The sequence below is a fragment of the Mesitornis unicolor genome, unplaced genomic scaffold, assembly GCF_000695765.1.
Source record: "Mesitornis unicolor isolate BGI_N332 unplaced genomic scaffold, ASM69576v1 scaffold4268, whole genome shotgun sequence".
In the NCBI taxonomy this organism is placed as follows: domain Eukaryota; kingdom Metazoa; phylum Chordata; class Aves; order Mesitornithiformes; family Mesitornithidae; genus Mesitornis; species Mesitornis unicolor.
Window position 1 is genome coordinate 26,426 of NW_010202371.1, and position 26,885 is coordinate 53,310.

General features: G+C 36.0%; 1 protein-coding gene across 1 annotated transcript; it reads right to left on the reverse strand.

The window, feature by feature from the left end:
- Positions 1-720: 720 nt before the first annotated feature.
- Positions 721-23,710, reverse strand: SNX16 (sorting nexin 16). The gene is made up of 7 exons (XM_010190364.1): positions 23,228-23,710; positions 19,440-19,526; positions 14,825-14,973; positions 9,655-9,724; positions 4,585-4,721; positions 2,529-2,645; positions 721-2,246 (listed from the first exon to the last, which is right to left on the reverse strand). The coding sequence occupies exons 1-7, from the start codon at positions 23,597-23,599 to the stop codon at positions 2,138-2,140; spliced, it is 1,041 nt and encodes a 346-aa protein (XP_010188666.1). The 5' UTR covers positions 23,600-23,710; the 3' UTR covers positions 721-2,137.
- Between the last annotated feature and the right edge of the window lie 3,175 nt (positions 23,711-26,885).

Consider the following 26,885-nt stretch of genomic DNA (forward strand, 5'->3'; position numbering starts at 1 on the left):
ACTTAAAAATCAAGATCCTTCTAAACAAAAATGGCTATTCATGCGAGACTAAATATTCTGGGTCAGCAAAAGATCTTATAAATCTTAAAGACAGAGCACAAAACTGCCATTCCTTTGCCCTCTTGTGACTAAATTGTAAATTATACTAATGCTTTCTTTAGTGACTAGAGCTGCAGATTTACTATCTGAAGTACTTTAGACATTCCTAGCATGCATGACCCAAGCATCTTTTTCAGGATTTTTAAAACATTTATAGTCATAAACCTAGTGTTATTTCAGTATACACAGGTCAACCTTTCTTTTCAAACATGTACATACACAGAATCACACAGAATCGCTCTGTTGGAAAAGACCTCTGAGATCATCATGTCCAACCGTTACATGACATCTGACAAAAGATTACATGAATTTTCAATAAGGTGACAAAATTTTATTGAGTTCACTCAACATCTATGAGGATTCACGTATAATATAAAAAAATTATTTCCTTTTTTATTTTAACCTTCAACAGAAGTACAGTAAGTTTTCTGGTGTCTCATTACAGAATTCTCATTCATTTTCATGCAGACAATTTTTGGTACAAACAGAACTCAGACCAAAAGTTGAGCAGCTGTAGGAAATCACTGAGGTAACAAACGTCTCTTTCTAATAGTATTTTCCTCCTTTTACTAGGCAAGGCATTGAACATTTTTTTCTACAATGGAAGAGAGAAGACAGGTGTTTCGTCCATAGTTTTATTCACCAGGAAGGTTTATACAGTTCTGCATAGAGGTCATTGTACGCACAGCCTGAAGTACAAAGCTCCCTTTGAAAACTCCAGCACAAAGACACTGCATATTGACAACATTAAACAATGATGTGGGTGGTATAGGATGAAAAAAGAAAAAGATTAAAACAAAACAGCATTCTTCCTATTGGAAAAGCAGAATAAAACAAGGCACTTTCAGTAAATAAGTGAAGAACAGAAACAAGCTGCATCAAAGAGTCCACAGAGCCGACCCAGAGCACTGTAACAAAAATCTGCAGTAATGAACAAGTAAAATACAAAAAGGCACTACATAATCCTCTCCCTGCAACTCCCCTTTCTCAACCAATTAGCCAACTGAACTTGGCACAATGGAGTCTTAATTATAAAGTGCATTTCCTGTCTTAATACATTTTGAAAAATAGGCTACAGAGCACATATAGCAATATCTTCATGTGTACAATATATTGAAACAAAAATACACTGCAACTAGATTCAATCTAGTTGCAAACTGTGCAGGAAAACAATATGGCTTCTTTACAAGTCTTTCAATCATCTCCATATAATCTGGAATATCTTTAAACAAACATGAATGCATTAGCAAGATGGTAAGAGGTAGTGTTCCAAGTAAAAGGCAAACTCACCGATTGTATTGTTACATGGGTATATAGCAAAGGTATCCCAGATTTTAAAAGCAGCATTACTGAACAAAAAGTATTACAGCATGCTATCTTGGGATGAAAATACACAGTGTTCTGGGGGTCTCAGATTAGTTCCTTCAGCAAAAATGACCAGTTTTTTTAAAATGTCCATCTATAGCCCCATTTTGTAGGTACTTTTCTCTTGGTATTGTAAGTTTTCCTATTGCATTGCATTAAAATTTCCAGAGAAATGTTCTTCAACTTTAGAATTTAAAACCAATACATTCTGCACTCCTATTAAATGTAAGATGAGTCCATTTTTACTTCAACAAGCATCAATTTATGGCTATAAGAATATGAAAACAAATACCAAACAGATGAACACATCAAATGTGTCACATCAGTGGCAATATATGACATGCTAGTTAGACACGTTTGGTGATTTAACGTGAAGTTTTTGTCACTTTGCTAGGAAAGTCAGCCAAATTGTGTATGTACACTATCTAAACCTTAGCTGATTTTAGCCCTTATAAGACTTTAATATATTAAATATATAAAGGCTAGATAAAAACTGAAATCAAAGCAGCACTGGGTATATTTTTTATGTTAATAATTTGAAAGGATTTATGTAAACATTCAATATGTGCATTCTTGCTCTTTGCTGTAAATTCTTCACAGCTACTCCATGCCCATACCTACAGAGTCTGTCCCAAACATGAACGTGTCCCAGGCAACAGCAGCTGCTACTGATCTACTCTTCTTCATCAGCGGTATACGCTACTTCAGCAACTTCAATTTCTGGTACAGAATTTTCAGCCAAAGAGCCACTCCAGCATGCCTCGTGGTTCTCTTTATCTGAGCTGCAACAACAGATCAATAAGCTTTGTCAAATGGAAACTAATATGATTCTCCATAGTCACTTTATGTCTGCAATCCACAAAGCATCTACAAAGCTTGTTCCAACTCATCACTTATTCCAGATCTACTATTATCTGTCCTGAGGGCCTTTATGGGATAGCAACAGAGAGGTGCAATAAAATCCTGAATTCCTCAGCTGTTCAGAATTTATGCAAGACCAAATATTCAAAAACGTACTTTAAAAGCCCCTAAAAATATACTGTAAGTAAAATAATAGTATTTACCAGCTGTCCTCACCCGGTGTACCCTGGTCTGCTTCTACTGCAGAAGATTCCACCTCACCACTGCACTCACTTTCTTCTCCTGACATTTGACGAGTCATTTTTCCTAAAGATAAATCCCTACAACAAATAAGAACAGAACACCACCAATCCATACCACAGACATTAATCACTGAAGAGCTGTTTGTTTCATTTTCAACTTTGCAGTTTCTGGGAACCTGTCGATCTCACTCCTACATGCGTCATTTCTTCTATTACTACAGAGAAGCAGGGCTTGTACTAGATAGCTGTTTTATTTGCTCCAGCTGCTTATTCCTAAACTAAATTCAATCCTCTCATTGCATCACAATTTAGCAGCTTTACAAAATTTAAGTCCCAGAGGAATGATTGTGTCTTTAGGGAAGAAACTGCGAGCAGATGATACAAGCCACACACATCTTGCCCAAATGGCAGGAGGATTCTAACCAAAACTTAGGAGGAAGACAGGCAGAACGATGTGAAGATGTCTTCAACAGTTTCCCAAGTTTCTCACTGTAACTTTAGAGTCTCTTTTTAAATTACTCTAACCACTATTGTTTCTATAGTTTTCTTTTATTGCATGCCTTCTAAGTAACAGCTCAGCAGTACTCTCTAACATGTAAAGGCTACAATTCTAAATTCGTGTGCAACTGTCCCCTCCTACCTCATACATTTTAGGTACCTGGCCTTTATTGCATAAAGGCAGAAGATTAAATCTTAATTCTTGGTGGGCCATCAGACCAAAATTCTACTTCACCAAGGCCAAAAGCAGACCTGTTTCTTTTGGGTTTAATTCCCATCAGACAAGCTGAATTTCTTAAATAAGGTCATGGGTTTACTTGGTAACTTTTACAATTAAAAACCTCAAGAGTTATTTTTAATTAGACTTCAGATACTACTTGGCTGACTTTCCAATAATTTTAGGTGTCAAGAGAAAATGGCAGGGTATTTGTGTGTTTAACAATAAGAACAAAATTTATCTTCAGGGAAAGCACTAAACAATAAAATCCCGTTTTCCTACTCATGCTTTCTTATTTTATCTTTAGTCATACAGAATTTCCAATCATGATGTTTCAGCCAAATGTGAGTTATTTAATTTTAGTAGGCTATTTCACTGTTTAAGCCAGCAGTAGTCAGAACTTCCTTATCAAACAGAGAAAGCATCTTTCAAATGCAATTACTTGCCTTCAGGAGTAAGTGACAAACTGAACGTGAAATTCAGATCAGAGTTTTCAATAAGCCACAATTCCATTTAAATCCTTTTCCAAGGATTTTAATTCCATTTAAGTTCTACAATGTTAAATTCCACTTAAACTTTATACCCAGAGATGTGATTTGTTAGACAACCTGGATACATGCTGGACTCAACAACCCAAGCAGTATTACATTAACCTCTAAAAGCACCATGAGAATTTACTCCTTTGCCAAAGAAACCCTGCAGTGACTGACTCAGGAGGTCTACTGGGACACTGAATAGCCCAACATCAACTCCCCTGGGCCTGCTACAAAATTTAGCAGACAGGCACCATAAAGTTTTATTACAAACTCCACCATTTTTCCCCCCTTATATTTAAATGTCTGATCTGTGGCATCATTCCAGACAATTCAGAACAAAGTTGAAGACACTGATACAGACATATAATCAATTGATCTCTACACTCTGTCAAAGCTTTGAGTACAGGTAGCATTTTACAGTTTAAAGCAGTTTTTCCACTGCTCTTATCTCTGGCAACACATTTCACATATCCAACATTTCAAAATCAGAACAGAATCTCTGCCTTATCTTTACAGGACTTAAAGGATTTGGAAACTTAATCCCAGTTACTTTATAGGGGAAAAGATGGGACATTTTCTTAGTCATTTGTACTAAACAACAGCTCATTTTCCAGCATATGAGAAAGAACCTACTGAAAACACTGCTTTGTGGGGTTACGCAGGGAAAATTTTTTCCAAGAATACATTTAAAGCTGATGCATGTGTCTATGTAGAGAAAATGCATTAATGGAAAGAAACTCTTAAACCCCATAAAATTTCTACATACCTAATTCTTCTTTCAATAGCATCTATATGAAGTTGCTTTTCACTTAACAGTTTCTTCAGCGATTCAACCTCCCTTTGTTTTTCAAGCAGTTCTTTTTGTAGACGGTAATTTGTTTCCTCTAGAGTTTCACAGAAAGCCTAAGAGACAAATTCAAGAACATCTTTCATTTAACTGCAGTGGACTGCCTTTATTGATTTTTCTTTTAGAAATATCAACTTGTAACATAATTGTAGCTGCTTTTCTTTGTACTGATTACCATAAAGAGCTAAATAAACTTGTAAAAAAAAAAGTTCTGTCCTTAATAAAACAATGTTGCTTTGACCGCTGAATTTATTATGCTAAACTGCAATGCAAATATTTTATCACATAATTTGTCTCACAAGAGACTAAAGGTTTTTTTGACACACGGTCCCTAATTTTGAACCTTTTTGCATATGTGGAACATCAGCTGAACTTCCTACTCCCCTTTCCTCTCTTAAAAGCTTGGCTTTCACATGACTTAGAAGTCAATTTCAAAGCATCTAATTATTCCCATGATGCTAGGAGTATTTGGATAAAGTGCATAAAGACAGAGTTGTACAGTTCTGTACCAAATAGCTGTTACAAACAGGGTGATCATGAGAGTCAGAAGACCAATACAAAAACATTTTGAAAGAGCTTAATGAAATGCCAAGGACACTAACTACTCACCATGATAAGTATGTTGTGTTACTCTGTCGAGCACGACATGTATATATAATACTCCCTGATAAATTCAGTAGTGAGCAATCTCAAAACCTAATGTGAAGAGCGAACGTCTAACACAATACCCACCGAATGCAGGAAGTGACACAAGTGCTGGCACAGAGCCTGCTGATGATCTATTACTGGAAAGAGCAAGCCTACCAAGAGTAATGCACTATTCTGATTTAATAATTTACATGTTCTCACTAAATAAGAAACCCATGTAGGAGGCTTTCTTGGCTTAACATTACATGCAACTAACCACTAATCATGGAACCCACTGAATATCAACATTTTAGGTGAGCTCAGTTACGAACAATGCTGTTAAGACACTGTTTTCCTAAACTTTTAAGATGAGCTACAAACATCAAGAGGCTACTATTTTCTGCTTTAATTGTAGCAGACTTACCAAATTCTTTAAAATGTTAAGTTTTCCTGTAATTATACAAACCAAACAGTGTTTTTCAATCCAATAATTTTTTTTTGCACTGAGTTTTCATTTATTTTCTTGACTCAGATAGCAAATGTATCTTGGCTGACAGGCACTGAAGACCAACCATCACTTAGGCCACAACTTTATTCACATGTACTAGAGCTCAGAACACGTGGCATACAATTCGTTCGTCACAAGGCATTTTTAATAATTGCTTTAGCAATCATTCCAGTTAAGCAGTCATCCTGTTTCATCCAAGCCAATTAAGTGAATTCTAGTCAATTTTGTAAAACTGTTCAGGGCTGCTGGTGCCCTGACTGAAAATTGGCCATTATTTCTATAAGAATATAAATTAAGTTACATTATTTCTACTTTTAGATTTATGTACATGCAAATTTTCATATTCACAGAATAACAAAACATATCCCACATGAGAACTGAAGAAAGCCTTTTGGAAAAACTCATCTCTAGCTGCAATCTGTGTATCAGTGCCCAGTGAAAGGGAGTCACTGTTCACAAATGAATGAACAAAACATCAGCAAATTCTGAAGGATGCTGAGCAAGACCTATCAGGTAACTGAGTGTAATGAGACAGCTTGCTCCTTGAGGAGCTAGACACCTGGACTCTGGTACAGTTCCAATACCCAGGTGGGACCAATTTTCCCCATAAATTCTGTATCCTGGCTTGCAACAGGAATAGTGTGGCCAGCAGGACCAGGGAAACGATTCTTCCCCTGTACTCAGCACTGGTGACGCTGTACCTTGAATACTATGTTCAGTTTTGGGCCCCTCACTACAAAAAGGACATTGAGGCACTGGAGCATGTCCAGGTAAGGGTAATGAAGCTGATGAGAAGTCTGGAGCACAAAAATTATGAGGAGTGGCTGAGGGAACTGGGGTTGTTTAGTCTGGAGAAAAGGAGACTGAGGGGAAACCTTATTGCTCTCTACAACTGCCTGAAAGGAGGTTGTAGCGAGGTGGGTGTTGGTCTCTTCTCCTAAGTAAGAAGCGACAGGACAAGAGGAAATGGCTTCAAGTTGCACCAGGGGAGGTTTAGATTGGATGTTAAGAAAAATTCCTTCACAGAAAGGGTTATCAGGCACTGGATCAAGCTGCCCAGGGAAGTGGTGGTAACATAATCCCTGAAGGTATTTAAAAGACTGGTAGATTAGGTACTTAGAAACATGGTTTAGTAGTGGACAGGCTAAAGTTGGACTTGATGATATTAAATGTCTTTTTCAACCAAGTGATTTTATGATTCTGAAAGGTCAACGGAACTAGGCCAGCTGGAAGAGAGCTTCGCTTCCTTCTTCAGTGGATCACAAAACACAGATGGCTGGGGAGGGAGCTGTCAAAAAAATTACCAAGGATATGACAAAAAAAACCTGCTCTAGTGACTACTTTGCTTACATTGTGTGATTAGATTAAGCCTAACTGATTTCTAATGGGGAAGGTACCCGCACCCTTCCCAAGAAAAAAATATGTTTTGGCAAGTATTACTTGAACTGGAAAAACAGAATACACATAAAACAGATAGAAGATATCTGTATTTTCAATTATCAGGAAAACAGTAATAGAAGATTATTTTTGCAATGCTTTGTATGACAACAGTAACAGCAGAAAGGCAAACCAGAAATTATTTTTGAGGTATCTTTAAAATTGAACTCCAGAAATATGTATGTGAACCATAGCACTTGTCCTCTAGTTGGGCACTGTTAAAAAAAAGACATAGATGCTTTCTGATATGGACTGGTTTCAGGATCCTAACAGGCAGGAGCAGGGCAAAAAGCAGGACTACAGCTATGGACTCCAGGTGAGCAGACTTCAGTCTCTTCAAAAATCTGCTTGGAAAAAAGAATCCATGGGAAACCATCCTGGAGGGAAGAGCAGCCCAGGAGACCTTGTTGATATTCAAGGATAACCACCTCAAGCTCAAGGGAGGTCCATCCCAACAGGCAGGAAATCAAGCCAAGGTTGCAGGAGGCCTGTATGGATGAGCAAGGAACTCCTACCTGAACTCAGACATAGAAAGAAAGTGTACTAGTGCTGGAAGCATGAAGTGGTGACCCAGAAAGAGTAGAGCTGCTGTCTGATCGTACAGGTACAGGGTTAAGAAAGTGAAGGCCAACGTGGAGCTGAATCTGGCAAGGCGTGTGAAAGGAAACAAGAGAAGATTCTACAGGTACATAATCCACAAAAGAACAACAGGGAAACCATGAACTTGCTGCTGAATGGAGTGGGGCAACTTGTGAGAAACCACACTGAAAAAGTTAAGGTGCCTGATGGCATCTTTACCCAGCTTGACTGGCAAGGCCTTCAGGGATCTCAGACTTCTGCAACCAGAGGGAAAGACAAGGAAGGGCAAGACAGACTTACCCTCACTGGAGAAGGACCTGGTCAGGGAGCACAAACTGGATATGTGTGAGTTCATGGGTGCTGCCAGGTTGCACCAGTAAGTGCTGAGGGATCTGGCTGATCTCCAGCTTGTTGTCCACCAGGACCCCAGGGCTCATGATTCAGTGATCATAAAGATAATTAAGGGACTTGAGCATCTTTCATGTGAGAAGAGGATGGGAGTGCTAGGACTTCAGTCTGGAGAAGACTCAGGGTGATCTTATCAATGTGTGTAACTATCTGATGGGAGAGAATGAAGAAGAGGGAGCCAGACTCTTCTCAGTGGTACTCACTGACAGGACAAGAGACAATGGGCACAAACTAAAACCCAGGAAATTCAATCTGAACATATAAAACCACTTTTAACTGTGATGGTGATCACACAGTAGAACAGGTTGCACAGAGCGCCTATGAAAACTCCTCTGTAGAATATTCAAACCCTGACTGGACATGGTCCTGGGCAAACTGCAGTAGCTGACCCTGCTTCCACAGGAGGGTTGGACTAGAGGATCTCAAGAGGTCCCTTCCAACCTCAATCATTCTGTAATAACATGGGGTATCCCCTAAAGACCACACTTTTACGACAGTTGTGTGACAAGTTTACAGAAATGGTTAACAGCTGAAACTACAACAGCACAGCTATTTTAATAGCTTGCCTAAAATCCTGTGGTGGAAAAATAAAAATAAATAAATAAATATGCTAATTATCTGAACAAAACTCCTGTAATTATTATTACTTTTCATCAATTTCAATAGCAATAATGAAAAAAGATTGTACAAAAAACATAACACATCCTTTAGAAGTACACAGTAATTTAAACAAGAGCCAAGGCACTCCCACTTACATGCAAAAGAAACTGGTAAACATAAATTCAGTTGAGGGAACATCATTTAACATTCATAATTTCTAAAAATATATTGCTGTTCTAAAAAGTAAGAAAACCAAGACAACCCATTCTAGACAGACTTGATATAGCTCTACATGCCAGTGGAACATACTTCTAATACAACAGGCTGTGGCATACAGTCTTATTTGTTCAATGTGCTCATATGCAGGTGAACAGTTACTGTCTTAACCACTACTTGACACTACTCAATTATCTGCTCTTGCACTATTTTTGGTGGTCTGAACTAATCCTTTCATTACATTCCAGAGCAAGAACATTTTACTGCAAGACCTGAGTTCTAAGGTATATGCATTGTAAGGTGTTGAATGTAAACCTTCAAAACCCCTCCTTATATTCAGTAGTTGCCTTAAGAACAAATTTCATCCACTGGTCATAAAAGGCAAAAAGGAAGAGATTTTATCTTGAGACAGGGATCAAGTACAGCAGTCAAAGATTATCAGCGTGCGCCAATCTTCAGACTGTGTCAGTTTTAGAAATACATTCATTTGTAAATTTTTGTGAAAGACCAAAAATAGCAATGTTTCATTCCATACCATTCAGCAGATTTTACAATATTCCAACAACAACTACTGCCTTTTGCATTCTACTTTTATCACATTACATAGCACTTACCCTGCTCTCTTCTAGACTGTCAAAAGGACCTGGAGGATCATCCAGACAAAGAAATTCTCTCACTGCAAGGCTTCACCAAATAAAAGAGAGTGAATTAATTGAAGTACAAAAAAAGTAACACTTAAATATGATCATACAAGGGCATTATTTCTTTGAGAGAAACTTCTATCCTCAAATTTACTCCAAAGTATTCAAAATAACGTTAACAAACTATTAAGTCTCAGTTTTAAGTGTTAACCAGGGACAGTATAAAAAATGTGACTTAAGAAGTTGCACAGGTACACTGAAGAGTTTTCAAACACAAAAAATCAATTTAGAACATGATTTTTCAAATCTGCATAGAATTTGTTGCTACGTGACAATGGACAAACAAGTTTATCACTTTGGTATTGAAGACATTTGAAAAATTCTACTGTTGAAAAAGAAATATTAAAAGATGGATGTAAAGATATGCTGCTAAAATCCATACACAGATGCCTTCGGGAAATATCAGTGGAACTAAGCATGGGTACTGAAACATGCTTACCTATCTCCATTCTGCTAAGATTATAATCCATTGACATATACAAAGTATTTAATTTTAAAATATACATATTTTTATATATATAGGAAAAAGAATAGTAAGTTATGAAAGAATAAGAAGTGACAAGGCTAATGCGCCATGGATATATTAGCATCTCTAAAGATCCCTTCAAACCAATGCACTGAACTTAAAATTGTGTAAATTCTCATCCCTCTCTGCATTGTTTTGCAAAGGGCAGAAGAAGGAAGTATGTGTAATCCTGTGGTTTACTACAGAGTATTTTGAGCATCTTGCTCATTCTATCTTCAAAGTTCAGATTACTTTTCACAGAATTCTTCAATCATGTCCCTTCACCCACCTTTCTAAGACTTTCCTGCTCTGTTGTATTAATTCTTCTATAAATAACTTCCAGTCAGAGTATCGTATTCACAATTAATTAGCAAGCAGTAACTTATTTGCAACTCTGTGCTTGCAGTCACTACTAGAAATCATTAAATCATCTCCTACTGCAATGAAGGCACAAAAAAAGATGTGAGGCCAAATTCCCTGTCTCTTCCTCCCATCTAAGTCTTATGGGAAGCTGAGAGCAAAAGAAAATAATTTTCTACCTTCTGCTCATTCTCTGCATTTGAGGGAGACACAAACTTCAAACACAAGAAAGGAAACTTTCACCCAGCTACCAACCCAATCAAACAGCTTCAGGTTTGGCAAGCAAAGTGAGAAAGTTTCTTCAGCAAACACTAATCATCGATTATACCATCACTTTTAGTTTTAGAAAGGCTCTGAAGAATATTTATTTCAAGTACACTGAACCTTTATTTTGTTGTTGGATTTCTGAAAGCCTGCTTTCAAGTGCTTATTGCGCAATGGTTGGTGAGGATTCTTGTCTTCATACCCACTTTCATCTCATTAGCCTTTACAGCAATCTGAAAAAAATTCTCCTATAATTATGTTCATTTATTTCCCCACTTAATCTATGCGACAAACATAACAAAATCTTCCTTTTTCAGGCCCTTTTCACTGTTTTACATTAATCAATCCTTGATTTGTGCAACTCATAGCCTAGATCAATAGTATTAAAACAGCTTCTCCCACATACTCAAATAAGAAATAAAAAATTTCTATTTAAACCAAGATTATCACTCCTATTGGCATAAAAAGTGATAGATGGCAACAAGTCATTAGTTAAATTATTAGAAAGCATAACCTCACACAAAATGAAAAGTTATTCAGGCATGTAAAGTACATTTTCAAGAGCAGGGTTGTTTTCTTTTCCTTTCCAAATAGTTTAATCTGTTTGAAGTGACCGTTTTCCAACACGATGCTCAAGTCCATTTTTAATGGTTGAACTGTTCTTTTCATCAAGATGCTGAATGAACTCATACGCCTAAAGCAGAATTCATGAATTGGAAACACTTTTGCTCACCATTTTTCTTCAATATCTTCATCTTTATTAACAGTTCAGTTCAAACATATTTCAAAGGTATTCAGCTTCTACATTTTGCTAGTATTTTATTAAGCCATTAAAGGCTAACATTACAATGGCATAAAAAAGGAGATATCCAGAAAAATAACTGTGTAAAAACATCCAATCTACATATATCATCTACTTATATCAGGTCAAATGCTTTTTTTTTGTTTACCTACAGCTGCTGGCAGAAAATTGTGTTTTTTTCTGTAGTTTTCAAAACTTCTTGAAATTGAAAGCTGTAGATTCAATATTTTCAATAAGAAGGTCAAGAAGCCTAAAGCCACAAATCACTTAAAACATTGTTCTTTATCTAAAATACGCACCTGATGGCATAAACATTCATTCGCAGCCTAGCTTTGCTCCTAGAGCCTGCTTTGCCCTTGCTCTCCCCTCCATGTGTTACACCTCTTCCTTTCATTTAACAAATAAGAGAAAGTTCTGCCTTAAAAGTATTACAGTAATCTGCTACATCATGTAACAGAAGTTGCTCCTATGCTACTGACATCCTGCTCAAGAGAGGCAGCAGTGCACCAGCACCAGGAAGAACCGCAAGGGGCAGCACTGCACACGGGATCGCTGACGGGACTCAACTGCTGACTCAGTTCCTACCTTTCAAGCTCCCTTCTCATTGCACGGCTGAGGCAGAGGAGAGCTGTGTCATCTACACAAAGTCAGATGACACTTCTGTTTAGCAGGTTAAACTTCTTTATCCCACGCTATGGATTATATGAAACTGTCTTGAACACGTTAAACTCTGTGGGTGGATTTCAATTTGATCTCTCACTGAATCTTCAGTACAAGGCAAAATATGAGAAGAAATCCATAAACTAGACTCTAAATTTAGTCACCTGCATACCATCCTACATTTTATCTTCAGACTACTTTGTGATTTAGTTTTACTAAAAAATAAGTGTATCAAATGAAGTTTCCTAGCCCTGAAGGGTGAATTTCCTGCTGTCAATATGTCTTAATGATAATACAGTGAACAAAGAAATGAAAGAGACTTATCTACAAAGAAAAGGCTCATTTGGTTGTGCTGTGATCCAAGCAGTTTGACTTATTTGCAAAACTGTAAACGTTGAGCTTTTTAAGGAGAAGCAGGGTCAGACGCTCACCACTGCTCATGTAAGATTCAAATATTAATTTCCATTAACAGTAACTTTTATTCTCTGATAAGTGGGTAAAAAAGACAGATCAAATCTCTCTAGTTTTAATCACTTCCCGATGAATCCATACCTTCCATAAAGCCAAACATTAGAACATAAACTTTATAACCTGTTGGAATGGCTTTAAAAGAAAACACAACCTTCCTGCAGAGCCTTACACAGGCAAGATCAGAGCTGTCCACAAAACCGCATTTTGGTTAACTATCTGTTCACTAACCAAAATACAAACTGATTCCACAAACATTTAAATTCCTTCTTGTACCTGATGAGTGACGCAGTCCAAAAGTTATGAATTTTTTTGCTGTTTTTTTTTTTTGGTGTGTGGTTTTGTTTGGTTTTTTGTTGTTGTTGGGTTTTTTTGTTGTGTTTTTTTTTCCGGTCATGCCCCCCCCCCCCCCCCCCCCCCCCCAAAATTATGTCAAACACTATTATTATCCAATATGGACCATCATCAAGATACAAACAAGCTAGCTGAAGTACCAAACTAGCTGCAACAACATGAAGCCTTTTGATCTATTCAGGCAGACTAAAAGTCCATCCAGCACACCAGTCTGTCTCCAGCTGCATAACAAGTGACATTTAGAGAAAAATTCCTTCTTTTTTTGGCACACCTATTATTGTGTAATTTAATAACCAGGAAGTCCTTCAACTTCTCAGCCACATATTTCACCCATATAATCATGTTTAATAGACACTGACAAACTTACATGTTGATCCCAATTTATTTTTTAAACCATTTAAGCTTTCTGTCTCTGACATCTCACAACAAAGCTTCACAACTGTGTGACATACTGGGAGATGACTATGAATCATCCTAAATATTAGCATTCTTTACTCACCTTCCTATCCCCTTGATTACTCCATATGCCCTGTTTAGCCAGCGCTTTCCTAAGATGACAGACTAAAGAGAACAAACTCTTCTTGCAGGGAAGTTTGTCCGTAGCTTCATCTGATTTTGCTTGCCTTCTCCATACTTCTAGCAGACCCTCTTTTGAAACTGAATGCCATGTTTCAGCACTCTAGTTCCCAGACTCAGCCTTATAAAAACATGCCATATGTAATAATAGCCATTCTACTAAAAAGTAAAGTAGATATGAACATGATATGGTCCAACCCCACAGCTCAGCAATGTTACGTTTTAGTTGCTTTAAAATTCTTGAGGGAATGCTTTTTGCTCTAAAGAATTTCTTACTCCTCTTTATAAATGAGGTTTCAGATGAACACTAATGCTCTGACTCATTCCTCAAAGAATCGCAGGTAGGGCACAACCTCACAACATTATTTCTGAAGTTAAAAAAGGTTTTTAGAACTAACTGTTCTGCCTCTCGCAACTTTCTTATTAAAGGTCTCTTTTGGCCCATGTTAAAATGATTTTACATTTAATTTGCCAGAATGATGTCCTACTTATCTTCCAGTTTTGGAAGAATCTTCCAGTTTGCATGACAAAATATATTGTTCAAAGAAACTGCTGCACTTTGTTGCTTAAACACATTGTTTTTTAGATTCTTCTTAAGCCTTTTTTGATTTGTGGTTTACATTTACTTACATAAACAACCTACAAAGGTACTTCTATTACTATCATGTCATGTAAATTAAAAACTTAATTTAATGCACATTTTAAGAACCGATCACATAATAGAATAGGTACCTTTCATTATGAAAGCCTAACATTTAATCTCAACATAAATTAACAATTTATCAATCCAGCACACAGAAGTAACGTTTCAGGAATAAACACGCAATTAGTCTAATGTTTTAAATATTACAGCTTTTACATCACAGTTAAGCTTGTACAATTCAAAATACTGAATTATCCTTTTTTGCTTAGGTGAAGACAGGATTATTTTAATAGGACACCAAATAATTCACATAATGACCAAACAAATAACATGAACGTTAATGAAATCCCTTACTGTTCTGCTCAAAGAGACACTGCTAGACTCTGTAAGCCTATATGAGGATTCTGAACACCAAACAATCCCAATCCACAAGCAAAATTTAATCACGTACCAGTTAGCAATATCTTTGTGAGCTACTAGGTTCTGGAGGAATGCTTGTAGTCCCAACTGTCTGTCTTCCAAGAAGTCAGGATTGTAATTATCCTTGAACCAGCGCTTTGGTGGAAGGGCCAACCGAAAGCCTGGAAACATATCTTTTAGCTACAAGAGAAATCAAAGCCAAATTAAAATAAAGTAATTCTTGACAAAATACTGGATTTGACACAGGCACTGACTTCACTCCGAATTATGGGCTCTTTCTCTCTTGTGTTAAATTCAAGGACAAGGCAAGTCTCAACTATACGTACAATCCAAATTATAGCATAAACTGTGGATACTGTTCTGTCACTTGCTGTGTTGCCTTATGCAATCAAATGTCTCAAATTTACCATACAAAAATAGGAATGAAAACCTTTGTTATTTAATGTCTCAGAGACTGCTATTTAATGCCACTGAGTCAGTAAATACAAGAAAATTGTATGTAAGTAAAAGCCATCAGATGAGTAAGCATTTCAGTGATGTTTCTTCTAAAGTACACAGAGATAATAACTACTATATAAATAAAATATATAAAACCCCATTATGGGCCTACAACTCTGCAACTTGTCTTTTTTTTGGGGGGGGGGTGGGCGCTAGCAGAATGAATCACAACACATGCATGAGATACTTCTAGTAAAGAGTAGCTCCTTTTATACTCAATCTTAAAATTTCAATATGCATAGCTGCGACTCAAACTCAATTACTAACATGCAAAACTGTATTTTTGAGTTGCTTAAAAAATAATGCGGTATACTCTATGTCAGAAATACCTGGAATTTTTGTTTGACTTAAAAACTTAAATATGCAAGCAAATAGAAGCATAGAATTATATAAAAATGGACCTGTCCAAGAATGCAAATTAATTATTTTTCTAGTATGCATGAATATAAAAAAATGTTAATGCTTTCATTAAAAAAATTTTATTTTTCTCAGAAGTGATGCTTGACAGAAAAATCTCGAAGACAATTTACAACCAACAAGAAAAAGTAAACAAAAGTTTTACAAAACTTGGATGTTCCTCCAGCTGCCACAAGAATTGTTTAATCTTTAATCCTTTTCTTACTGAATTTCATCTTCATATTAGACTCTTCTTGATATTTTATCTTTGAACATCCCAAGTTCCTTCATCTCTTACCAAGTTACCATTAATACCATATATGTAAGTATCTTCTATACTCCATAACCCCTTTAAATTAAAATACTGAACAGAACTGAACTCAGAAAAAAACAAAATGAGTTCCTATGTTAGTTATATAGAAGACCACAGATAACCATTGCTGTGAAAGCTTTTCCACACAGATTTATCCTTAATGGGAATTTCACTTGCCTGGTTATGAAGATCATGTAGTTTATTTCTAAGTAATGAGTATGCCTACCCACAGATTACTCCTTTCATGGATAAAGAGAGTATGAGAAAGCTAGCTGCTGTCAGCTGACTGATTTTCAACTGCACAGTCTTGGGGCACTCTTTCTCGAGCACTCCTCAGACACAACAGGAAAGTTACACTGGCTGACACCGCTTGCTTGGATCCAGCACCTTTTCTAGATGTCTCTCCCCGAGACAGATGATGCCTGTCACATAAGGCACAGACTCACGGAGAAATGGTTTACTTCTTGGTTTTTAAGACTGGCTATTTCCTTATTTGTTCAACATCTCTACCAACACAGTAATATACAAAGTTCTTTTCCCACCATTTTTGGGGGTGGAAGAGTATTCTTCACATACTTCTCCAATCCACTAAGTGTTCTTAACAAACAAAACCTACGCATTTAGCCAAATATCTGTATTTTAGCCTTTGCTCATAACTCCTCAAATTCTGTCATGGTCCAACACCCACTAAGAGTAAATTTTTTGCAAATACTGCAGCAAAAGACACTATTCCAGTCTTTGCTGTATCATTCACTATTTGCTTCCCATAGTTTGTTCTCAAGTAATGGATGTGTTATTTTACTGCCTCCATCCCTCTGTGTCTCTAATGATTTACAGAACTTTACCTATTGCTTTTAGCATCCTGTGACAGTCCAATATGGACTGTCATCTTAGCAATTCTGCCTCTGTCTTTACAAATCTGTACTACTCTCCTTGTGCTGATCTCTATTTGTACTTTTTAAAAATTACTTTTGACTTTGAGATCACTATGTGGATTTTTGTGTACCCATACTGGCAATCCTCATCTTTCCTTTACATTGGGTTTCTTTGCCATCATCTTCTATTTACCTTCTTTCAGTAGGTATGGAGTTCTTATAATCTTTCCATTGTGCAGAAAGTAGATAGCTTAGACAATCAAAGAACTTGTTGCTCACATTGTAATCTGTTCTTTTAAAGTCTTAACCCAATGCTGCACTTATTAGTTTCATTTGTAAAATAGGAGTTCATAATTTTGATGAACCGTCATTCATTAATTTCTATTTTTATTAGCTGTTCCACACTAAAAATATTTCAGAAACTAGAGGAAGTACAAAACACTTTCTAGAATCCTGCTGCTATCTATTCTGCCTTATTTATTTTCTTTGAGGGATCAGGGCAAATAAAGGCCACTGTTACTAAGTTCACTAGCTGCTTTTATTTGTCAGCTGAGCTGCATTCATTCCTCTAGTCCTGATTTTATCTACATACATCCCGTTGTGACACTGTCCCTATAATCACATGTTCTCCATTTTTAGCTACTGGCAAAGTCCAACTCTCAGTTCAGTTTGGACTTACAAATAAGCATATGCCTGACACACACAAAACATACTTGCTCCTACTTGGTCTTCCTGAAAAGCCCTGAAAACCCCCTCTTAATACTTCAAATTTATTCACATAGTGATCGATTATTCAATTAAGTTGGCATTTAATACCAAGTTTCTAGTACCATTTCAGAGAATGAGTAACTGGCCATCAACCTAAAGAAGGATGGTAAGGAAAAGGATTTGTAATACAGAATATTTATCTTGTTTATATTGGATTTCTAGGAGATAGGGTACAGAAAATCCTGAAAGCATACATGCATGCAACTTCACGTCTATATTTGTCAGAGAACAAGCAATTTCAAGTGTTGCACTGTGCCTTTTGAACCACTGGTATGTGCATATATAACCATTTGCTCTTCAGTTCATAAGAAATCATGCTTTTTGCAATACAGAAATGCCAGCTCCAGGAACTGAAACATACTATAATTCTGAAACTTTTAGATAATTACAGAACAGTAACAAAATACAAGTTTAGATGTATACTGAAAGATGATAAAGCTTCAGTGACACAAGGGAAAAATAAAGTTTCTCTCCTTAAACAGAAATCTTAATACCTATAAATTGTGCTACAGGCCAAACATTTTTGTCAGATATTTAACTGCAAAGACTAAGGACTTCATTTGTAAAATCTAAATATCTATCCTAAAATGAATACCTGTGGCATTTTAATTATTCAAACTACTGATAACCACATTAAAAGTCAATCCATATAAGCCAGTTCTTTGCCTATATCTGACATAGCTGACCAAATTACTTGACTTCTGCAATTTGAGTTGAAATAACCAGAAGATAATCACCATCTCAAAAGAAGTCAGGCTTTTGCAAATACCAAGGTATTCCTTAATTTAGGATAGACTGAATTAAAACACAAATTTCTTCAGAAACAAATCTCTAAAAATTAATTCACATTCAACAATTTGTGGTAGTTTTAGAACGCAGTGGTGTCTTAAAAGATATCTAAATAGGTCAAACCCAGAACCCAGAAAAATGTATACATTCCAGTCCATATTCAAAATTTCAGCAGAATTATGTTCTTAGTTTATTAGGCACGTCAATCAAAGGAGAAAAGGCATACCAAAAATCCCCTTACTACAGGTGAAGGAAGTGTTAGAAGTGTGAACATGAAAGAACATCACAGAAGAAAATGTGTTAAATTTGCAAGGAAAGGTTATTCTTAGGAGTGGACAATAGGACAAAGGAAAGTGTAATTCTGTTCTTCTACTTTTATGCTTCTATAGAAATTATGGTAAATGGGATAGCTAAATGCTATTTACTGATTTAAAAACCTTGTGCTTTTTAGACAAACATTTTCTTTTTTCAAATGTTCTCAAAAGATCAAGTTGCTGACCCAGAACTCCTATTTATCTGGTTTCTTTGTCTTCAGCTTTAAAGATTTAACAATTAACTTCAGAGATGTTGAAAACAACTGAAGACTGCCCAACATACAAATAACTTCAGTTTTCTCATTAAAAAAGTAGTTTGTTGCACTGAAGAGGACTGAAAAATTATTAGATCATTCCTGCAAAAGAATAAAGGCCTCTAGTTCTATTTCCATGCAGGGAATGTAACTATGAAAGAGTTAATTTCCTTTATCACATAGATTAGGAATAATTATTAGCAGACTAACAGCTTCAGAGGAATAAATACCCTTTTTACACTAGCTGTAGTTATTTCATGTATCTTTGAAAAAATGAGGAATCATGGTTTTCGTTCACTAATACAGTGTTTTCTATGCAGTAAAAAAAACAAAGGGCAAGAAAAGAAAAAGGTGACAAAAAAGTGACACACAAAGAAAATGAAACATGAAAGCAGAGTGAGGCAAATTAGCTGAGAATCTACCAGTATAGAATTCTCACCTTGTCATTAAGCCTGGAGAAGTCAGTGTATCGTCTGAAAACCACCCAACTTTCCTCTGGACTTCTTTTTACCAGTATTTTGTATACCTGTGTGGAAAAACAGGAATATCAGAAAAAAATGTGCATAACTTCATGGTGCATTAGCTGAAAAGCTGATATTATTATTTATTTTTTAATGAAACAAAATTTGTGGATAAAAGAAAATACATAAACTGTGTTTTTTAAAAAACTTAATTATCAGTACAAAGAGTATAAATTATTTTCAGAATTTTAGGAATGAGTTTCTATGATTCCTAAATACATTTGACTATTTTCTGTCTCTAAAAAAGGGTTTGTGAAACTGTGTCTAGATCTCTTCCCCAGAAAAAAAACAACAGAAATCTCAACTATCAGAGTGGTAACTGAAGTATGTTTTCATGATCTACTTTAACCTTTGCTGGATTAATGAGTAAAACTATATTTCTAGAGGCTAATCTATGTTTTTAAGATGACTAATAATCAGTTACTGAGTGTTACATTGTTTTACTGAGTGTTATATTGTTTTAAAATATCTCATCTGTCTTGGTTAATGGAAAACGTGATGCAGGATGAAAATAACATCCTTCTTTGGTTCCATATATCTCGAATATTAGATTTTGTCTTTCCAGGCAGAAAGTGACTACTTCCCTAGACAACTGCATCAGAATGATTATACGAGGACTGTAGACTAAGGTAATAGATCCTTTAAATCAGATTTAGCAAGACAACAGCACAGCAGTACCATTTTCCTATTTAAAACCAAATGGATAAATAAAACAGTAATAAGAATAAAAAAATAAATCAATTACCTCTTAGGAGGACTGATACTCAAATGCCTGAACACAATGAATGTAGCAACACACAACTTCAACTAGAAACTATTAAACAGTGTCCAGTAAAGAAAGGTTCTCATGTCACAACCTTACTTTCTCCAATGTAAGGAAAAAGAGACTCTACAAATGCACTGCGTTAACTTTCCTAGTCTATGTGTTCTTGAGTTAAAACCAATAAAACACAAGGAAGACACTGTTGGAATCATGATAAACAATCCCTTATAGGCATTTAACCAATTCAATTTAAAACATTTTCTAATCTGCTATGTAATAAAGTATTTCGCAGTATTTCATGTTTTCACAGCAGGTTGTCTCAGCCGATAAATGTATTCTTCTTGTTTCCATCCCAGCATGTGATAACCACAGTGTCACCAACTTCTGTACATGCGCGAGACTGTTTTTTAGCAATTTTGTATTCTAGAGTGTATTAAACTGCAGACAGTTACACAAACTACAGATAACTACAGTGCAAATTAACAGCAAGTTTTCAGGAAGTATTTCTCTTATCTACTTTTTAAACACAGATTTTCACTTTCAAGCAGCAGCATCTGCAGAACTAATGTACTGTGACAGAGGCAATATTTCTATCATTAACAAAAAGCTTTTAAAATTCATGCTGTTTGACATGCATGTGAAGCCAGCATTAAAATGTAATTCTTCTGTCTTACATTTTCTGTATAAATGTTTTAGCTTTCTTGTCATATCAAAAGTATAACCAGTGTTATTTTACAAAAATTTCACAAAGCAGAACTGCTATATAAAATTGTGAACACTCTTGCTGATCTACTGATTTACTTTGCTGATCTGTATTCTTCTAAAAGTTCTCCAAAGACATTGCTTACAAATGCACATGTGAAAAAAAAATCCAGCTAGTCTGACACTCACTTTGGACGGTTTTCAAGTAAATATCAGACAACTTTAAAAATGTCTTCACAAATTATGGTTACAAGGAGAGCAATCAGCTCATGATTACTGGCCAAAAAAAGTACAGTCAACTTGAAAGAAATATTTTTCATTTTCTTGACAAACTTGAAAATTTCAAGTTGGTTTGGGTTTTGTTTTTTATTTTTTTTTCCCTCTCTCAGATTTGTAATTAATAAACAAGAAGTAGATCATGACAAAACTGTCAGCTGCCTCACACAAGATTGTGAAAAACTACAAATGAATTCAACAAATTCAAGTAATTCCAGTCAATCTGAATTGCCTTATTCCACAAATACAGAATACTCTATGTAAATATTTAGTAATTACTCTGGCTGATTCAGTGTCTCATTATCATTTCCAGTTCAGTTTAAAAAAAACTCAAAACGTACTAACTGAACATTCCAGGACTGCCAACTCATTTGAGATCAACTGCTTACACAGATGTTCTTCAGCCTAGGTTTTTTCTCTCATAAGCTTCAGCATTTATGCACTCCAACATGCACTAACATTTAACTCTTGAAGTTAGTACACCACTCAGCTTAAGTAATTCAGATTCATATTTTTGGGAACTACAAGATGCTAATGACAACAACCCGTAAAAAAACTTGAGCAATTGAGTCTCTTTTCTTTCAGAGATAATTTCAGTTTAAATTTTCAGTCTTCCATCTCATTGATTTTGCACTGCAGAAGCAACCAAAATTTCCAGGACTAATTACTTGCTTGTCTTAATGCATAATAGCAAGCTTATCTTCAACATGGAACTGAAAATAAATAGTTAATAATATGCTTTCAGAAACAAGCACCGCAAGAGAAGCAGCAAATTCAAAAGGAGCAAAAATGCAATCAAGCATTTTAATGATGAAGAATATTTCATTTGTACAGTAACCTGGCATAATGGAATATGCCTTGGCATATTTTCTGACTAACCCATGTCAGTGTAACAATACTAACCATTGTTTTAGTTTTGAAGGTATTATTTAAAAGGAATCTTTTAATCTACATGTAAAAAAAATCTGGCTCTTCTCTTAAGCTACCATACATGAAGATGTTAGAAACTGAAAAAACTTAGAACTAGACAAGATATCATTCTCAAATAAATAAAAGGCAGCATTATTTAATTCTTTGCAAAACTTGATTTTATTCCTGCTTGAACTGTCATAAGGGCATTAGCTTCCACACTTTTCAAATCTAAAGGAAAACAGGTGAGAAAAAAGTGTCTGCTGTTTCCTCCTCCTTACCTATTTGTGATTAATGTTGCTCTCCTGAAGTAACATAGTTAATAATTAGTAACAAACAACTTCCATCAATCCCACCAGTACTGCTGAATTATCTCAAAGAAATGTTTCAACCCCATCAACAAAAACAAATGTACTAACACCTTAATGTACTTATGGCATGTAAAAAAAATGAACTGCCAGCTGCAGCACATTTTGAGAAACAGGAATACAAATCAGTTGAGCCAGTGTTGTCATGAGATACTGCATACATAATACATTACTGTGACATTTTCAGAACGGATTTCCCCTCATTAGAAACTAAACCTAGCAATACAAGAAGCTGAAAACTAAGTGTTTGCACTTTAATGCAAATGTTGTATGTTACTAATAACTGTAAAAGGCAAACACAAGGGTGACTAATCATTAATTTCAAACAAAAGACTACCTTTAAGATGTTTAACTATGCAGAACTTCTACAAGTTCAATTTCACAAGGAATTGTAACTTTGTAAGGAACTCCTGGCTTTTCCAGCAGAAATTGTTATCTGAAGTAGAATTAGTTTCTTCTATTCCATGTGCACAACTACAGGAAAGACTGCTCCTCAGTCCCAATCTTCCCACCTGTATAATAGGAATGATATTTTCCTGCCAGATGACAGTACTTTGAGGATAAACTGGTATTTGTAAAGTACTCCAATACCCCTGAAGAGCAGAATTAATCACTTAAAGAGAATACAAAGTACATTCAATCATTATCTTGTCATTACAGGATGAACTATACCACCCCCAAAACTTACAGTGAATTTTGCCCTTTCCTCCATCACCTCGTAACCCAGTATTGTGGGGGTGGATGGTCGATCTTCCCAGCTCCTGGAATCTGTATTCTGCTCTATTTCTTCTACGGGCTGAGTACAGTATTCTATGGATGTATCCATACCTGTAAATTTAGTCCTAACAAGTGGACTACTACAAACAGATGATGTAGAACCAATCTGGTCAGGCACGCTCATCTTTTTAAAACTACCAATTGTAGAGTCCTCCAGCTGCCCCTTTGAGGAGCTGGAACTTGTCGAGATGCTCCCAAAAGAAGAACTTCTTTGGTTTCTGTTTGTAAAGCTGGATGATGAACTTCCAATAGGAATAGGAACGGGAACGTATGGTGTTGCCATCCTTCATGAAAAAAACCCTCAGGATTTAGTCCAGGATTTTAAAGTTCATTCACTGTATAGGCCATGTTTTCTCTTCTTTTCAAGAACAGTACCTGCAGTGAAGGACAGAACATGTAATTTTTAAGTGAAAGCAACATTAAGATAATGCTTTGGAAGAATCTATTTCAGCAGTGAGATGGTACATAGCAGTGTTGATGATTAAATATTTCCACAAGTAATTTGGCTTCACGTAAAATGCTGCTTGTAAGCTTTATCTCTACAATTTGACAGACGGCTTTACAGGAGTTCTCTGTGTTTCACAGCTATTAAAATTAAAATGACAAAGTTAAAAGTAAGGTTACAAAAGAGAAAAATCTTTTTGTCCTTTACAATTTAAGTTCTATTTTGTTTTCTTGAAACAGTCAGCAATTTTTAGGCTTATCTAAAAAGCTGGTGTAGTTTTAGTGACCGTTTAGTATAAACATTAAAAAGCTTCTCTCAGAATTGCTTCTGTAAGATATCTGGAGCAGACTACAAAAGCCAAACATGCATGCAACAATACACATCACATGAATGAAAAAACAACAGAGTAAACAGCTTAGGTGAAAAACATATTTGCATGTATTACATATTCACTGAAGTATGATGGGTCTGTTTTCAAAGTAAGATGTTTCAAAACAGCTCTGTTGCACATAATTCTGCAGACGTTTGTAACAATGTTAACTGGGCACATTTTCTGTAGCTTGAATTGGAGCAATTAAGTTTTACAAGCATACACATCAAAAGCAGTGTTGTAATAGCAGCTAGTTTTCCATTCTAGCAGATTAAAATGGAAAAAAGTTCAGGGAAAAAAGATCAGTAATGGATTTGATATTTTTTCTTCAAGAACACCATTTTAAGTTAAATTAATCTTTTGTGTATGTGTAAACATTTCTAAAAAAACCCCAAAACAAAACAAAAAACCCCAGAAGGTAATTAAGACAGAAATCTGAAACTGCCAAAAAAACATCATCTTCTCATTTTAACCAAGTACCAAAGTACAAGATGCAAGTTAGATGCCACTTCTTTGGTTTAACAGGATTTGAGACACCACCCATTTAACCCAAGAGTATCCCAATCAACCACAAGGCTGCAAGTGGCTGTGAAATGGGAAACTGCCAACCTGATTCACGTCACATATATAATCAATCACCTATTGCAGCAAAAACCAAATGAGTTTCCTAATTGCCAGGGTAAATTGTTGATATAATTCTCTTGCTCTAAATAAATCTTACGAGAACATGAATAAGGAAATAAACATTAAATCAACCAGCATCAACAAGAAAGACTGAAAAACGCTCCTGAAAGAATTCCTTGAGTGAAGGAAAACACTATGCAGCAGCACAGTCCTGTGCTTGGTTGCGTGACTTAACTCCATGTCAAGCTGACCTCCATGTTCAGCCTCATGCAGTTTGAAAGATGCAACTCACACCTGTCTCAGAGACAAGATGTTCTTCTGTAGCTAGACTAAGATTTAAATCCCTTTTCACACCTGTATCTCAATAACTAAGTATCTTTTCTGCCTCAAACAATAAACTTTGCGGTATTTTTTTTAAACAGAGGTAAAAATATCGAGATATGAAGTATTCTCTGGTAGATTTTCTCTAGCAATATTCTAGTCCGTACAAAATATCAAACAAGGAACTTCTTCATCACTTGTCACTTCTCTTCCATATTACCAGCATAAGAAATTACAAGCATCCTCTTAAGGAAGGCCCCAGCTATGTTCCTCAGAAGTGTGGGATTAAATCCCTATGAACAGAAGAACCCAATTGACTCCAGGTTTGCAAGAAATCAAGAAATCTGTGAATAAAAAGTAGTGGTTATTATATAATGCAGCATTACATTATAATCTGAACTAGGAAAGGAAAACAAGCCCACATCTCGGGGAACCTGGTGAAGTTCACCTGGGATTTCGTGGAATTCTGAGAAAGAAAAATCTGGTGCCTTTCAGCAACTTTTGAAAAAAAGAAAGAAAAAGAAAAAAAGACATTTTCATCAGTTGAGATGCTTGTGAACAGCGTCTTTTCTAGAAGAACTTATTTCTTTAAAGTGAATCGCCACTGAAGAACTTACTATCTTGACCTTATATACTTACTACTACTCTTAAAATGCATGTGCATTACTGAAATGTTGTAGCTCCACTGGCAAGCTGCACAGCTTAAAACCAACACACCTGTAAAGCAAAGCACTTGGTGTTAAGAATCCGACACATCTACACTATATATGTTTCAGTAGCTTTTATGTCAGAGTAGCCGTAATTTGGTACCATTGACTGAAAGCTTATTAGCAGCTGGACTGCATTAGGTCTGCTCCCAGATTCATTTTCTGGTTTAGTTTCTTTTGTATACTGCAAGACCACCCCAAGTTGTGAGCCAATGCATATTAAACAGTGACAATCACAGTATGTGCTTCAAAAGGACATTCTTGACTCAAACTAACACAGTAAACATAGCCAGAAGTAAACAAAATGGGTTGATTCTACCAGTAACTCACCGATTCCTAAAACTCTGAAGGATAAAAGAAGAGTATTCTGTGAGCAACGGAAGTGTCAGGTCAAGCGAGCAAAGGGCACACAGTGTCATTTAAGATACTATACTTGAACTTACCAAACCTATAATTACATATATACGTATGCAAGTCCATTTTAAACTACAAAAGCATCAAAATTTCCAAGTATCTAAAATATTTACATGCTATGAATCAAAGGGTTTCAAATAGCATTAATTTAACATTAATTTGTACTTTATGAAGGCTAAAAAGAATGCAACGCTCAAATGAGGGTTACAGCCTTGGGACTCCAGCCTTTCCTATGATTATAGAGGTTTACTGCCAATTCATGCAATAAGAGAAACAGAAAGTAATCTGATAAAACACTTTGACAAATCACATCATTCCTTGCTTATATCAGTGCAGCGAGGAGGGAAGATTTAGGTTTGCAGTCTGCTACAACTCAAGCTTCACTGCAGCCTGGTCTCACATGTCACTGCACTAAGCCAGTAGAATCATTGCACCACACCAACTTCCAGAACAAACAGATCACTCAAGACACCCAAGAGATAATCCAGCCGCTGCACTCTCCTTCTTGTCTAGATATTTACTTGCTTTATGTAAGAAATTTGTTTCCTGTTCAGAACCTGTATTTGGTTCAGTCTGATTTCCAACTGTAAGTTAAGAGTGAAATAAGAAGAGAACATTTGCTGGAAGTACCGAACTGCTCGATCTGAAACAGGATAGGAGAGTCCCAGGCACCCTACTGTCACATGCT